A 17712-nucleotide genomic window follows, 5' to 3' on the forward strand; every position below is an offset into this window, starting at 1 on the left:
TCCAATCTGGCTTTCGCCCCCTCCATAGCACAGAAACTGCTCTCCTCAAAGTCCTCAACGACCTCCTCACCTCTGCTGACACTGGTTCCCTCAACATCCTCATCCTCCTCGACCTGAGCGCAGCCTTCGATACAGTGAACCATAACATCCTGCTCACCAGACTCAAGGACCTCGGCATTGAAGGCTCTGCACTCAGCTGGCTCCGTTCCTACCTTTCCAACAGATCCCACTTCATCTCTCTCCACAACCACACCTCTGCTACAGCCGCAGTCACTCAAGGCGTTCCCCAAGGCTCTGTACTCGGCCCCCTCCTCTTCATCATCTACATCCTCCCCCTTGGTCAGATACTCCGCCACTTCAATCTGGACTTCCACTGTTACACTGATGACACCCAGATTTACCTTGGCACCAAATCCCCCCACAACCCCCCCCTCTCCCATATCAACTCCTGTTTGTCAGCTATAAAAACCTGGATGCAACATAATTTCCTCAAACTCAACAGCGATAAGACAGAATTCCTCCTCATAGGCTCCAAAGCCACACTCAGCAAAATCAATAACCCCACTCTCACCATCGACGGCACCACTGTCTCCCCATCTCCCCAGGCCCGCAACCTTGGCGTGATCTTTGATTCCACCCTCTCCCTTGAGCCTCACATCCGCCATGTCATTAAAACCTCCTTCTTTCATCTCCGCAACATCGCCAAACTCAGACCCTCTCTCACTCCGCCTGCTGCTGAAAGACTCATCCATGCCTTCATCTCCTCCCGACTGGACTATTGCAACTCACTTCTCCTTGGCATCAGCTCCACCTACATCAACCGACTCCAACTGGTCCAGAACGCAGCCGCCCGACTCATCACCCACACCAAATCCTGGCATCACATCACTCCAGTCCTCAAAAAACTTCACTGGCTTCCCATCTCCCACCGGATCACCTACAAAATCCTGGTCCTCACCTACAAAGCCCTCCACCATCTGGCCCCCACATATCTCATTGACCTCCTCTCCCCCTACCAACCCTCACGGTCCCTCAGATCCACATCAGCCGGTCTCCTCTCCATCCACAAGTCCAACCTCCGCAGTTTTGGGGACAGAGCCTTCTCCAGGGCAGCTCCCAGGCTCTGGAACTCCCTCCCCCAACTGATCCGCAATTCCGTGTCCCTCCCCATCTTCCAGTCCCGCCTCAAGACCCATCTCTTCACCTCTGCCTATCCTTAGCCCCACGTCCCCGTCCCTTTTCATCTGTGCATTAATTGCCTCATGCTGTGTTTTGTATTGAATTCTGTCTTTACTTTGTGTACTAGTCATGTCTCTACTATTTATTTCATTCCCCTTACATGTTTTTCCTATACATGCTCAATTTTTGTAAGGTGTCCTTGAGACTCTTGAAAGGCGCCCATAAATAAAATGTATTATTATTATTATTATTATCTAGCGCATTAAATATATGCTACGTGTAGTGCTAATGTTGAATTGGGTCACCTGTTCAAAACTGCCGTATGTATTTTATGTGTTTTGGTGATTGGCATACAGAAGCATGTTAATACAGGCAACTGGGAAGAACATCAAATCTTGAAGTAATCTCTCCACAGCAGAGGAAAAAAATGGAATAACATGTTCAATATCCAACTGCACTTGCCTGTGCTTTTCCATATTTAGCTCGGGGACTCTGGGGGTATTTTCTGAGAAGTTCATTAAATGCTTGGAGTGCCTCTTCAGATTTACCCTAAAGGATATAGAAAAAGTTTTAATACTTGGAAATGTTTGTAAATCCTGCAAAAACAAAATCACTACAATTAGTATTTTAAAAAGTAAATTGTATAACGATTCAACTTGAGCTGCTGAAGAAGGCCATTCAACCATCTAAATTAATTTATCTGAAACTCATTTATCCTGTAAATAATTAAAAGAATCCATGCAGTATGTCGGTCAGTACCGTATTTCCTGATGTCTCGCCTTATTTTTTTGTGGCTTTATCTTGGATACGGCTGATTTAATTAATTTAATTATTTGATAGCATCATCATCAAATATTATGAGCTCTCCAATGTGAAAGGCAAAATGAGACAGGGGCATCTGCTACACTCTTCAGCCAGGAATACTAAGTGGTGATCTATCTCTGAATCCTTCTGCGGTCCCATCACGACAAAAGCCAATCTTCAGCCAATCTGAATCACTCCGTCTAAGATCAAGAAACAGGTGAGCATACAAATGCAAGCCAAATCACAGCAACTAATTACTGTCCTATTTGTCTTCTCTTCATGTTAAGCAAGTGATGAAAGAGGTAATTAACAGTGTTACGAGGAGGCACCTATTAACATCCTGTTCAGTAATATGCAGATTAATTTCACCAGGACCATTCAGTTCTGAATTTCCATAGGCTTGACCTAAAATTGTATAAAAAGAAAAATTCCAGAGGTAAAATGAAAGGGACTGTCCTTGACATTAAGGCAGCACTTGACTGAGTGTGGTATCGAGGGTCCTGGGTAAAACTGAAGCTTATGGGGAAACAAGGGGAAAACTTCATACTAGGTGATGTTTTGCTTTGCACAAAGGAAGATAAATGAGATGACTGGAGGATAATCATTTTAATTACTGAACATTACTGTGGGAGTTTTTTAGGCAATGTTCTTAGCTTAACCATCTTCAACTGCTTCATCAATGAATTTCTATCCATCACAAGCAAAGATGTTTACTGATGATTGGACAATGTTCAATTCCATTCGAAACTTCCCCCTAAAAATTCCATATATTACCACATGCAGCAAGAAGCCATGGCCATCAGTTAGGCATGGGCTAATATGATGAGTTTATGTACACTATATGATAATAATTTCCCATATGAGAGTCTGGCATTCAAAAGCATTATTGTCACTGCATTCCCAACTAACAATAACATGGAGGTCACTGTGACCAGAAACTTTCATGGAGCAGCTACATAAATTCTATGGTGACAGGGAAGCTCAAAGTCTGGGCATTCAGTGATGTATCATCTGCCCCTTATTTAAAAAAAAAGATTACTGCAGAAGAAAACCTATCACTATGAATAAAAACAGAAAATGCTGGATACATTCAACAGATCAAATAACTTTTGTTTTAGCATTACAGATTCAAGACCCTTCATCAAACTGAAAGAGAGAAAACAAGCTCATTTTCAGTAGCAAAAAAGATGAATATTTCAGAGAAAATCTCTCCAAAAGGACAGCATCAAATAAATTAACATGGCAGTCAGATTTAAATTAGGCCTCCATGTCTCTAATGTGTTGTTAATAGTAAGGCTGTGGGTCATGTCCAGCAGGCCAGATTATGCTAATAGACTTTTTTTGTCCTTTCTTTTAATTTTTAGTGTGTTTTAAAAGTTTGTGTAAATGTTCTCCGGTTTGTTTATGTGGGGGGGAGGGGGAGTAGGTCGGGGAAACTTTTTTTACCTTGCCGGAGATGCGATTACTTTCTTACCTTGCCAGAGATACGATTACTTTCCGGAGCGTGTCTCCGGTCGTTCTGCCATCGATGGAGCTGGAGGCCTCCTCAGACTGACCCTGAGCGCCTCCGCGGGGCGTGGACTTAACATCGGAGCCGATCCCTTGCCTAGGATCGCTCCAACCGCGGCCTGCGGACTTTACCAGCGCACACTCGCAGTCTCGGTTAGAGACCATAGATGTTGGGAGCTCCAACAACGCAGAGGTTCGACCAGCCCCGATTCGGGGTTCGATCGCCTGGCGCGGGGGCGCTGACACCCCTTCGATGCAGGAGCTGAATGCCCCGCCGGCTACGGGAGTTAAGATTGTCCTGTAAACGGAGGGCTCGAGGCCCCCGACCGCGGGGGAACAAACAAGGGAAGAGATTGAACTTTTTTTTTTCGCCTTCCATCACAGTGAGGAATGTGGAGGAGTCACTGTGGTGGATGTTTATGTTAAAATGTGTTTTGTGCGTCCTGTTGCTTTTTATTTGTATGACTGATTTGGCAAACGAAATTCCTCGTTTGTTGCAAAAGATACTTGGCTAATAAAGTATTATTGTGATTGTGATAAAAATATGCCAAAATGCTGTCTGGTAGAAATGGCCAGTTCTAATGCATAAAGAGAGAAAGAGTGAGTTAATAGTAAGATTAAACGAGAACTTACCAGTTTGAAGTTTGATCTTTATTTTATGAGGAGTAACGTTGAGGGACTACGTGAAGAACCCCGCCAGGACGCATGCGTGTCATTCTTCAAAGCAGCGGTGTGAAATCACAGATAACTGTAATGACTAAACATAGTAAGATTAGAGAAGAGATACCAGTTCAGGATATGATCAAAGGTGGGAGCGGAGGGCACGTATTCCCTCAACGTTACTCCTCATAAAATAAAGATCAAACTTCAAACTGGTAAGTTCTCGTTTAATCTTACTATTTTACTTCGGAGTCACGTGAGTGACTACGTGAAGATTTTAAAGCTCTGTGATTTCATGCCGTGGAACGAGTCCATGCATCACATCTGCCTTGATTTTGGGGAGAATAGAGTTAACATCATTAGACATCAATACGATATTGAAACCCAACGGTAAAAATATTAACGCCAATTATTGCCCCTATTTATGGGGTAAATTATATTACAGAACTTAAATTTGTTTCTGCAAATGTTCCAGGTTCAATGACTGGATTGTTATAAAGTCGTTGGAAAGTTTCCTCCGTTGACCATCCTGCTGTCTTGAGGATTTGGTCCATAGGAACGTCCAACTTCATAGCTGCCGATGTAGCTGCAGCCCTGGTGGAGTGAGATTTAAAAATGCTAGTGTCTACTCCAGCCTTTATTAGGACCTGTTTTAGCCATCTAGAGATGGTCTGGACTGTCACTGTTTTGAGTGGCTGTTTGTAGCTGATTAAAGTGACATTTCTTTCCCTCTGATGATCTTAGTATACTCCATATATAATAGTAAGTGTGTTACAATACAGAGACGACCATCTGTCGGGTAGGCCCTGAATTCTGTTTTTAGGCCTGCTGACCCTGTCTGTTCTGTTTGACTATTTCATTGATGTGAAAAGTTAAATTTCCAGATGAAATAATCATGTTGTCCAACCTTTGTTTCTGTAGTGACTGGACCCATCAGCATGACTGTTTTCATAGTCAGTTTCTGTAGGGACAGAGCTGTAGCTGGAGACCAGTTTCTTAACATGGTCAGTACAATGCTCACATCCCATATTTGGGAGTACCTGGTTCTTGGGGGATTAATATTAAAATGTCCCTCATGAGTTTGGTTACCAGGGTGTGTCCCAACAGAATGCCGCTCTGTTCCTTGCGCCAGGTATGTTGACAGAGCACTTCTGGCGCAGTTGATGGCACTATGGCTGAGCCTCTCATCGTAATGGAGGCTTGCCAGGAATTCCAGAACAGACGGGATGTTCATAGATCTGTGGGTGATGTTTATTGTTGTGACAGTACTTCCCATTTCTTGATGACACCAAGTACTGATTTTTTGGTGGACTGTCTGTGGCCCGCTGAAATAATTCCACTGTTCGGTCCGTCAGTCCCAGGTGTAGTAGAGGTGCTTTCAACTCTATAAATTAATAGGTTTATATAATTATGACATGGGTAACTCCCCTTGTTGCGGAGAGAACCAGTAAATTAGGTCTATGATGGATGGTGATGCATGGTTCTAAAACCATGTCGATATCACCGGGACCGATGGTTGAGTAGGCCTATCGGGTACTATCAAAATACCAGACGCGGAGTCTACTGTTTATTCCTAAATACCCGACTGATGAGGCAGAAGGAGGGAATGCATAAATTACCCCCCAATGCAGCGAAAATGCATCTGTAGCCACTGCCCCAGGTTCTGGTTCCCAAGAACCTAATTCGATAACTGGTGAGAGCATGGATGTGAATAGGTCGTTATCTGGTGTTCCATACCGTGCTGTAATTCCAGCAATACATATTTTATCCAACATCCATACAGTGTTTTCATAGACTTAGCGTGACCTGTTGTCTGCCACTAAATTCAGTTTACCTAGTAAGTTGGTAGCTGATATCCTAATATCTTTCTGGATACACTATTGCCAAATTGTGTTGGCCAGATAGTCACATGATGTCGATATGTTTCCACCCATATGGTTGACATATGCTACCACGGTGGTGTAGTCAATTAGATTCAGATTCTCAGATTCAATTTTAATTGTCATTGTCAGTGTACAGTAGAGACAACGAAATGCATTTAGCATCTCCCTGGAAGAGCGACATAGCAAATGATTTGAATAAATAATAATAAGTGATAATAAGTGTCCAGGGGGTGGGGGGGTGATTGGCAGTCACCGAGGTACGTTGTTGAGTAGAGTGACAGCCGCCGGGAAGAAGCTGTTCCTGGACCTGCTGGTTCGGCAACGGAGAGACCTGTAGCGCCTCCCGGATGGTAGGAGGGTAAACAGTCCATGGTTGGGGTGAGAGCAGTCCTTGGCGATGCTGAGCGCCCTCCGCAGACAACGCTTGCTTTGGACAGACTCAATGGAGGGGAGCGAGGAACCGGTGATGCGTTGGGCAATTTTCACCACCCTCTGCAATGCCTTCCGGTCGGAGACAGAGCAGTTGCCATACCATACTGTGATGCAGTTGGTAAGGATGCTCTCGATGGTGCAGCGGTAGACGTTCACCAGGATCTGAGGAGACAGATGGACTTCTTCAGTCTCCTCAGGAAGAAGAGACGCTGGTGAGCCTTCTTGATCAGAGTTGAGGTATTGTGGGTCCAAGAGAGGTCATCGGAGATGTTGACTCCCAGGAACCTGAAGCTAGAAACACGTTCCACCTCCGTCCCGTTAATGTGGATGGGGGTGTGCGTGCCGCCCCTGGACTTCCTGAAGTCTACAATGAGCTCCTTGGTCTTCTTGGAGTTAAGGGCCAGGTTGTTGTCAGCGCACCATGCTGCTAAGTGCTGGACCTCCTCCCTGTAGGCTGACTCATCGTTGTTGCTGATGAGGCCAATCACCGTTGTATCATCTGCATACTTGATGATGGTGTTAGTACCATGTACAGGTGTGCAGTCATAGGTGAAGAGGGAGTAGAGGAGGGGGCTCAGCACACAGCCCTGTGGAACGCCGGCGTTCAGGGTGAGGGTTAAAGAGGTGTGCTTGTCTAACCTAACAGACTGGGGTCTGTTGGTTAGAAAGTCCAGTATCCAGTTGCAGAGGGAGGGGTCGATGCCCAGGTTACCGAGTTTGGTGATCAGTTTTGATGGTATAATGGTGTTGAATGCTGAGCTGTAATCGATGAACAGCATTCTTACGTAAGTGTCTCTGTTGTCGAGGTGGGAGAGGGCGGAGTGAAGTGCCGTTGAGATGGCATCCTCCGTAGTCCTGTTCTTGCGGTAGGCAAACTGATAGGGATCCAGTGTGGGGGGTAGGCAGCTTTTGAGGTGTGCCAGGACCAGCCTCTCGAAGCACTTGGTGATGATGGGGGTAAGTGCAACTGGGCGGAAGTCGTTGAGGCTTGCCGCAGTGGAGTGTTTTGGCACTGGCACGATGGAGGTGGTTTTAAGGCACGTGGGGACAACTGCTTGGGCAAGTGACAGGTTGAAGATGTCAGTCCAGACGTCTGTCAGCTGCGCAGCACAGGCCCTGAGCACGCGCCCGGGGATGCCGTCAGGGCCAGCAGCTTTACGTGCATTAGTCCTACTCAGTGCCACAAATACGTCGTAGGGGGTGAGTGTGAGGGGTTGGTGATCGGCAGGTAGCACAGCCTTGATGGCTGTCTCTAGATTGTCCCTGTCGAAGCGGCCATAGAAGTGGTTAAGCTCCTCAAGGAAGGAGGCGTCGCTAGATGTGGGGGTGGTGTTGGAGGGTCTGTAGTCCGTGATGTCCTGGATGCCTTGCCACATGCGTCGGGGGTCGGAGTTGTTGTTGAAGTGCTCCTCAATCCTGAGCTTATGGCAGTGCTTGGCCTTCTTGATGCCCCTCTTCAGGTTAGCCCTGGCTGAACTGTAGGCTCGAGCATCGCCTGACCTGAAAGCGGTGTCCCGTGCTTTCAGCAGTAGCCTGACCTCGCTGTTCATCCATGGCTGTCTGACCCCCATGCACACGGGCACTGGTCGCTCGCGGCTGCTTTGTTTCTCCTGCAGCCGCTCCAACCGGCTCCCGTGCGCACGGGCACTGGCCGCTCGCGGCTGCTTTGTTCCTCCTGCAGCCGCTCCAACCGACCCCCATGCACACGGGCACTGGTCGCTCGCGGCTGCTTTGTTCCCCGCTCCCAGCCGCTCAAACCGGCTCCCGTGCGCACGGGCACTGGTCGCTCGCGGCTATTCAGAGTCGGGCTCCTCGGAGTCAACGACTCTGTTAGTTGCTTACCTCTCCTGACCGGCCGGGGCCGGCGCGGGAGCGAAGTCGGGAGCGACGTCGGGCACAGCTGTTCCCATTACGGGAGATTAGCGTGCCTTTGGCTGCTGCTGCCGGCTGCCCGCAACTCCGCGGTTCTCCCCCGCCAGCTTTCCCGCAGCCTTCGTGGATCTGGTCCATGTCTCCACCTAAAAGGTAAGTGGAAGGAACGCAGAGTCTCCTTACCTGCTGTTCCCGGCTTTCAAATTTTGCCGCTAAGGGAACGTCGTTCCCCCGGCTGTGACTTGTTGCAATGCGTTTAGCGATATGACACGCATGCGTCCTGGCGGGGTTCTTCACGTAGTCACTCACGTGACTCCGAAGTAAAATCAAGTTAGAGCATTTGTTATTGAGCCCAGAAGGGTGCAACATGCCCAGATGAAAGAAGTTATTCCTCAAGCTTGTGTTTCAGAGACTTCAGAGTAACAGTGTACATGGACAGTACATCAGACAGCAAGTGGGACATTAGAGCTGATTTTGGCAAATATACTTGAGAAACTAAGGACCATCGGTAGTGACTCTCGGCAGTCTGCTCTGATATTTTATATATTGAAATAGTAGTAAACTCCCAAAAATTAATCCAGAAGCAAGAAAAAGATACACTTTTTAAAAAAGTTATTGCTGCAAGTAGCAAAACCGTGATAAACTCTGGAAGATCCTCATGAAATCTGACAGTAATTGGAACCTAGATGTTCTGGAGTCTAATCATCAATCCTTGGCTCATGATTATTTTCCAAGTTGGTAATGAAAATATTCAATGTTATTCAAATACTAATCAAAGATCATAATTACTGTGCATGATCATCATTTAAAGAGCTACCGCTTGGAAGGAAATTCCATTAAAGTTATGCATTTTAAAGTATTATTACAATTATCACTGCATTCCCTGGTATTCTAAAATCATTGCATGCATCAACCAAAGTAGAATTACCGTAAATACTGCATCAGGGACAACATACAGAATTTTATAGCTCACCTTTTTGCGCAGTTTTTCAGCAGCATCCAATTCGGTTTTAATGGTCTTATCAAACTTATTCAAGAGTTTTGGTTTCTTCTTCTTAGCTAATGAAAAAAATTATAGATGCAAATATTCCTAAAAAGTAAATAAGTGATACAGCTCCCAAAAGGTTATAGATTTCTATGGAGATCCTACCGATCTCTTATCATAACTTATGATATTATTTAATAAATTTTATTCTTACTCTCGATATCTGTATGGTTCAGCTTAGATTTGTTTTTTGTCACATGTACAGTGAAAAGCTTTTGTTGCGTGCTAACCAACCAATGCTAACCAACTGTAATAAGCTTTCCTCTGGTATTTTCCACACATCTCACCCCAAATTACATTGGGACAATCTTCAGGGAAGTTTAGGGTGTATGTTCTAGTTTAGCACCACAGAGAAAGGGGCCATTTTGCCTGTTATGAATTTGCTGGCTCTTCAAAAGAGATTTCAATTATTTCCACTTGACTGTCATTTTGCCACAGACTTATAACCAATCGTTCAAAAATTTATCCTGTTCTCTTTTAAAAGTTATGATTGAATTGCTTTCAGGATTTTCATTGAAGTCATGCTCCAAGTCAGAGCAACTCACCTTATTTAAAAAAAACTTTATTCACTTGTTCCCCCAATTAGTTTAACTTTGTGCTTCAGGTTATTAACCCACCGCCACTGTAAACAGGGTTTCTTATTTACCCTTCAGTTCGGTTAAGTTTAGTTTAGTTTATTGTCATGTGTCCCGAGGTATAGTGAAAAGCTTTTGTTACAAAACCATTCATGATTTGGAACATCTCTCACAATCTCACCGCATCTCCTCTGTGCTAAAGGAAATTACCAACTTGTACAATCTTTCCACTTTCTGCATTCCAAATACCATTCCAGAAACAAAATTTCTGCTACTTTCTCTAAGATATAACATGTTTCCTGAAGTGTAATGCCATCAGAGAAACTGGGGCGAGGGAAGAAGCTGACAAACAATTTCAAAAAGTTCAGCATAACTTGCTTGTTATAGTACTACTATATGTCTAAGATCCCAAGCTTTATATATTGAAAACATTCTCAACTTCATCGATCTTCTTCAAAGATGTGTACTGGAACACATTGTCTTTTTATCCTTGCATTACCTTTAGAAGTTTTATATTTATTTTACATTTAATTCTTTCTAAAATAATTTATTTCAAAATGATCACTTTATAATGTCCTCCAATAAATGTAATTGCTCATTTATTTCTCCTGAACCACTCATATTGAAGTAATGAACAAGAAAGCACACCAACGCCTCTACTTCCTTAGAAGGCTGAGGAAGTTTGGCATGTCCCCTACAACTCTCAGCAACTTCCACAGAAGTTCACAGCTTGGTTTAGGAACAGTAAAGGCAAGAAATTGCAGCAAATTGTGGACGCCGCCCAAACCATCACACAAACCAATGTCCATTGACTCCATTTATACCTCACGCTGCCTCGGCAAGGCCAGCAGCATAATCAAGGACAAGCGGTACCCTGGCCACTCCCTCTTCTCCCCTCTCCCATCAGGCAAAAGGTATAGAAGTATGAAAACAAACACCTGCAGATTCAGGGACAGTTTCTTTCCAGCCGTTATCCGGCAACTGAATCATCCTATCACAATCAGAGAGCAATGCTGAACTACTGTCTGCCTCTTTGGTGACCCTCGGACTATCCTTGTTTGCACTTTGCTGGCTTTACATTGCACTAAACATTATTTCCATATCATGTATCTATACACAGTAAATGGCTCGATTGTAATCATGTATTGTCTTTCTGCTGACTGGATAGCACGCAACAAAAGCTTTTCACTGTACATTGGTACACGTGACAATAAACTAAACTGATACACTGATTATTGGTCCATTTCACCAGCCTCTATTTGTCAATTATTTGTTTACCCCCCACAGTTCCAAGTTTAGCATTGGCTATAAACATTTGACTCGAATCTCAGGAAGTTGGAAAATTCTAACTTTCATAACTTGCAACGAAGAAACAATAAAGGCTTCAGTCTAAATATATAATTCTGTCATTCACAATTTAAACATCGACCCCTCAGTATCATTGAGTGAATTGAATTTTTGTTTACATATATGTTCCCTTAGTCCGGTGACAATTTATTGTAACAGGATTTTGCCATTTTTACCAACTTTAAAAATGAGGCATTGACCCAATTTGCATGAAAACCTGCTTTAGTTTCAATGGATAATGAATTACATTTGTGAAGTAGTCATATGATTTTTAATGAAATAAATGGCAGAGGAAGGCATAAAGATCCAGAAAAATTAAAATGTTCCTTATATGGTGTACACCAACTAGTGTGGCCTGAACCATACTGTGAAATGTAGATGTTCAGTGAGGTGCAAAGAACTGTTTTAACATTTATATATGCAATTAATTATTTAGAAACGTCTAGTCCTGGAACAAATTATGCTGCTAAATACAATGATTGCATTTATGGCAGACTCTTCCATAGCGGTGTTGATAAGATTTGGAGACCAAATCCTGCATCTCACACATTATTTGAATGCATGAATACAGATGATGAGCCCCAAGTCCCTCTGGATGGCTGTCATATTAATTTCTAGCCAATAATTAAATAATTGTGCAAAATATATTTTTTAAAATCACAGCAGCAATGTACGACATTGGCATGTGCAGTAATTCTCATTTGCTTTGACATGGAAATCAACCGACTGAAAATCAAAGGTTTATGGAAATAAAAGTTTAATTTGGTGATGCACAAAATTAGTTTGGTTTTGTATCAAGTGTACTCAAGTAATTGATAAAATTCCACAAGTGCTTAACCGCTTCAGTGCTGGATCTCCAAATTAGCATTTTTTAATGTAATTGTTTTATAAGGCACACAAAATAATGGATTTTTATATATTCAGTTTGAATTGCAGATATCATATTTAAATACACAATTTAATTGAGAATGATGCACACTCTCTCACTGTGATTTCAATATGAAGAGCATTTAAGCTTATCGTGAAAGCCATTTTTGAAATTACAACGCATTGATTGGCAAAACAGGTAGAAATCTATTGATACCACCAAAATTGCAGAAAATTGAAAATATTACATTCACAGTTACTTGTCCAATGAAGCTTCAGTAAAATTAAAATGATTCTATGATAAAGAAATGCTTCTAAAGCAGGTTGAACTATTGACAGCACAAATGTGCATCTCTTTAACTGAACCCATCAATACTGTGATCGAACTTTATCCTCAAATTTTAAATTTCAAGATTGGTTCAAGTTGTCTACAACCTTTCTAGGAATGTCTCTTTCACAGAATGCAAGACACATCTGTCCAGCTAATTACCAACCAATTGGTCTCCTCTTAATCATCAGCAAGGTGATGTATGGTATGATCTGATTTGACCTTCCATCTACCTCATTGGAGACTTTTGAACTAACTTCCATTGGACTTTATCTTGCACTAAATGTACCCTTTATCTGTGCACTGTGGATGGTTTGATTGTAATTATGTAATTTCTTTAACTGGATAGCAAGCAAACAAGCTTTTCACTGCACTTCGGTACACGTGACAATAATAACCTATACTAAATTAACATCTGCCAAGAATATCATGCTTCTCATTTTTCCTACAATATAGGAGGCCTTTTGTTTTCCTGGAATCTATTCTTTCTCACACTCCCATAAAATCTCACTGTTTCGCCATCTGCACACCTACATTAAGGTAATTGGGATGTGGGTAAAACCAGACAATCCAAGCAAAATACACACACTTAATGAAAGTACATGCAAACTCCACAGAGAAAGCAGCTGAGGTCAGGATTGAACTTAGGTTGCTGGAGCTACATGGCAATAGCAGCAAATGCTCGTTGATCAGACTCCGTCATTTATGCCTCTTGATCCCACTGCATAGGTCTTGCAGTCTCTTTCTTTTTCCAATAGTGACCATGCCGATACCCAACATTTCTCAGCTCTCATCCATCTGTTTTGCCAAGTTGCTCAATCATGTGATTCCACTCCATCTTGCTTTACGACTATGATAATATCTACTTGTCTCAGGTTCACATCTGTTCTAAATACTCTTATTGCCAAGAAGAATGTATCATGTGTATTGTTCGAAGAAGGGTTCTGACCTGAAATATTACGCATCCTTTTTCTCCAGAGATGCTGCCTGTCCCGCTGAATTACTTTTATTGCCCATCTATTTGTAAATTTAGGGGTCCTTAATTATGGGCAGCACGGCTTTATCTCATCTTTCACCATTGAATACTGATCAATTCTGCTTTTTCTCTGCATCTGCTAACCAGCTTGTGCCCCTGATGCTAATCTAGCATTCTTCTCAGCAACTTTAACAGCACCAATTCCAACGCCCTAGCAAATGGACACAAAGCATATTAGGATCCTTGTGAGTTGGCTTGGACCATTTGTCTAAACTATCCTCACACCAGTAACAAATAACAAACCCAAATTTAGGTAGTTTTGGGGTCTCTTTTACCAACATGCCAGCTGATGGGATCACAACCCAATATCTGCTTAACTTTATGCTTTGGAAGCATTCCAATCAGGTCTGTCATGCTTTGCATAGTGTTGCTTAAAAGAAGGCAGAGGAAGGTGATCAGGATAGAACAGACCAAAATGAATGATCACAACATTACTCAGTCTGAAGAAGGGTCTCGACCCGAAACGTCACCCATTCCTTCGCTCCATAGATGCAGCCTCACCCGCTGAGTTTCTCCAGCTTTTTGTCTACCTTCGATTTTTCCAGCATCTGCAGTTCTTTCTTAAACACCTCATTACTTTCTTTAGTAGAGAGGACAAGTGACGAGCCCATACATTTGCTGCAGGACACTTGTGAAGATCATGCAGACAATGTCATCAAAACGTGACTGCATCTCTTAACAAGCATTTTGATCTTGGAGACTCTGCTACAGTATGGATTACATATTGGTCTCAGTTGATGAAGTGCAACTTTCCTAAAATAACGTTTTTCCTTCTTGTTCTGCTACATTCTCTCACCTCTTTTCACTTCTCACTCTCAGAGGCACTTTCAACTACATTGCAAAGGCACTCTGATGTTTTAATGCGCATAATGAATAGCATAAAAAAGTGGAATTTATCTGGCTTTGCTGTATTATCTTCAACCTAATAAAAAAAAGTAATTCATCCTATACCAGGTCTAATCTTGTTAGACAATCTGTATACATGGGATTTCCATGCTGACTTTGTCAAACACAGCAGTCCTAGCTTTTGCTTTCATCTTCCAGTAGAATTCCAGTTATTGAACCTGCTCAGTGCCTTTTAAAAGACCAGAGGATGAGGCAAATCAAAGATCCTTGGAACAAAACTTGCCTTGCATTTCACTCTCAAAGTACTGATGGAAGAAATGTGCATCTACCATCAACCTATTAAACAGTGGACGTTTTATGGGAAGGATGGTGTGTGAAGAAAGATCAAATCAAATCTTGATCCTCTTTAGTATTATGAAAGAGTACCAAAGAGACTTAGTCTTTACTTGGTTAAATGTAATTTGTTTATCCTTGTTGAAGAGCAACATTTTCATTGGTAAGTCCATAGGAATGCCAAATTTTTAAGCGCAAATGGCAGAGGTTACTTTTGGATATCACATCATAATATTATAACAATATTATGTTCACATATTATGTTGTGCTGCTGTAAATAAGAATTGAATTGTTCAGTCTGGGACATAAGACAATGAAACACTCTAGACCTTCTTGACTCTTGAAATAGACAAAGATGTGGGTGACTGGCTAATATCACCCTCAGCATCTGATGATGGTCAGAATCCAGAAATCAAACACATGGAAAATTTGATGTTTGGACACAATGAGCTCAGGGTGTTGCAAACCACCATTTCCCTTGGGTACTACAGTCACAACAGGCAACAGCGCTATCATTTATATTTTAACCACCCTGCTGTTAATTAAGCTGTAAAATAATAGCATCAGGTGCACCAGTCATTAAGGCCACTTAGCTGCCATTTACACACTGTAAGGATCCAAAACAACACAGCTGTAAAACTTTCAAAGACAAAACAAAAAAAGAAGAGGCAGGATGTGTAGTTCTCTATTCTCCATATAATATTTGTGAAAATCACAGCACCTTGTTCAAATACCTAATGTGCAATAATATTTAAAAGGCAATAATAGCAAGTCTTGCATGTACTTGATCTTTAAAACAACAGAGGTATGAAAAAAATCCCGTTCATCTTTCACCCCTGGCCAATCTAGATCCATCAACTTCAGCCTCGAGATGTTCACAGACTTGTCTTCCATTGCCCTATGAGGAACATAGTTTCAAAGACCACATCCCTCAGAGAAACAAATATTGCCATATCAATCTTAGCCCCTCAGGTCTATATTTGCCCAGAGATTAGATTTAAAAAAATAAACTTTTAGGAAGTAAAGGAGATGATGTTTGAGCTAGAGCACAGGGCCTAAACAGCTGCAGAAATCACAGTCAGAGGTAAAGTGAAATGAGGATAACAAAGGGTCAGAAGGAAAATACAAGGCTAAAGTGGATGCAGAGAAAGGAAGTGACAACACCGCTGATGTGTTTAAACAAAAGGATGAGATTTTTAATTTGAGATGCTGGGGGAAAAATAAAATCACACACCAATTTAGGAAATGTGGACAGAATATGAGCCCCGAGTTTTGCGAGAGCTAAGTTTGTTCAAGACAACCAGGCTAAATAGGCATGTGTCTGGACTACGCAGTTGCAGCATGGGACCCATACACAAATAACAAAATTTCTTCCATCGAACGTGTCCAAAAACAGGCAGCTCGATTTGTTATTAATACCTGTGAGGGATAAGATGATTAAACCACCATCATTGCGAGGGGCCGAGTGATTGTAGTCACCGACCTTGTGATGGGCTGAGTAGCTGGAATCACCAACCTTGTGATTCAAACAAACAGTCAGACCTTCAGAGCTGTTGATAACATTGTAGAATAACAAGATGAGGTAAGGAATGTAGCTGACAACACAGAAGCTATTCTTTAGGTCAAAAGCAATTAAGTAGGTTAGGCCAACAGATACTGCGCATGCTTAAAAGGTTAAATGAATATTAACTTTACGCCCCTCATGACAAAGAACCTAATTTAAATGTACATGCGATGTATGATGTGGGAGGAGAGGGAATGATTGATGACGCGCGGAGGGGAGGGTTGGAAGATTGTGAACCTCGGTACCCTGATTGGAAGGGGTCAGAAGGAGAGGTGTCCGATCAATAAAGACTGTATACTGAATTGTATAAAAATAGACGTTTTTCCTTAGCTCGGTGTGTCTCAACTTGGAGAGGCACCCGATTCTGCAGACTCGCAAATAAAGCTTTTCTTGTTTCCACGATTTAGTCTCTGAGTAGTGATTGTGAGCACAAACAATATATCTCACAAGTTGGGGGCTCGTCCGGGATCGCCACTCCGGCCGCTTGACGGAGGCACGAAAGGAAGGGAAGGTGCACCCTGCTGATTTCAGCAGTCTCTGATCTCCTTGCTTGCCGTCAGCGGTTTGAGCGAGTGATATTCGGACAAGAGACTCTGGAAACAAGAGGGAATCCGGTGAAAGGGATCAATCAATCGAGCAATTTCTGTGCACAGGACTCGGGTAAGAATATTGACTATTAAGTATTACTCGGGCGATTGGGTTCTGTTGGACGGGAAAAGGTCTGACAGGGATGGGTAACTGGAACGGGCAAAGTAAGGGCCCGGGGGAAAAAGGCTCAAACTGGTGAAGAGCCGCACATTCCGCCTGATAGTCCATTGGGGCGGATGTTGCACGGATGGGGTGAGGGGGGGGGGGGTGAGGTGTGCGTCTGGCTTATTGAGACATCCGAAGAGTTGTCGGATTGAGAAATAAGTGGCGTTGGAACCCAACCCAAAGAACCCCCGTGGTCAGGGCATCTGCTCCTCCCGTGAGGGGGGGGCGAGAACCAGGGACCCCAAACTTTCAAAGAAGAGAAAGAGGAAGGGGTGAATGGAGGGACCAAGGTTGGGGTCCCCCGGGAAATAAAGAACAAGGATCAGGGGGATGGCGCACCGGGCCATCCCGGTGTTATCATTGTCACAAAGAAGGACACTTTAAAAGAGAATGTCCAAAGATAAGGCATGAAGTACAATCGTACACACTGATGGAGGAATAGGGGGGGGCAGGACCGGACAATACTAACTCAGAAGTCCAACCGGTGGTTGACTGACTCCAGGATCCTAAAGTACGAAGTGATACTTATGGAAAAAGGCGATTTGACCATTCTGACCGATAAGAATTTAAACCCTTCCCAGTTTTTATACTCGGCGGACGACGAGCAGGAAGGGCAGAGACCAGAACACTACTGTAGCGAAGTTATAGAACTACAGACCAAGAGCAGGGAGGATTTGGA

General features: G+C 43.1%; 1 protein-coding gene across 1 annotated transcript in view; it reads right to left on the bottom strand.

Annotated features, from left to right (window-relative positions):
* The window catches only part of asph (aspartate beta-hydroxylase), a 223095-nt gene that overhangs the window by 36547 nt on the left and 168836 nt on the right, over positions 1–17712 (bottom strand). The window contains exons 26-27 of the mRNA XM_033020394.1: positions 9313–9398; positions 1642–1728 (exon numbers count right to left, since the gene is read on the bottom strand). Coding sequence (XP_032876285.1) covers positions 1642–1728; positions 9313–9398 — 173 coding nt within the window. The remainder of the gene's footprint in view (positions 1–1641; positions 1729–9312; positions 9399–17712) is intronic.

Source organism: Amblyraja radiata, chromosome 4, assembly GCF_010909765.2.
Source record: "Amblyraja radiata isolate CabotCenter1 chromosome 4, sAmbRad1.1.pri, whole genome shotgun sequence".
NCBI lineage: Eukaryota > Metazoa > Chordata > Chondrichthyes > Rajiformes > Rajidae > Amblyraja > Amblyraja radiata.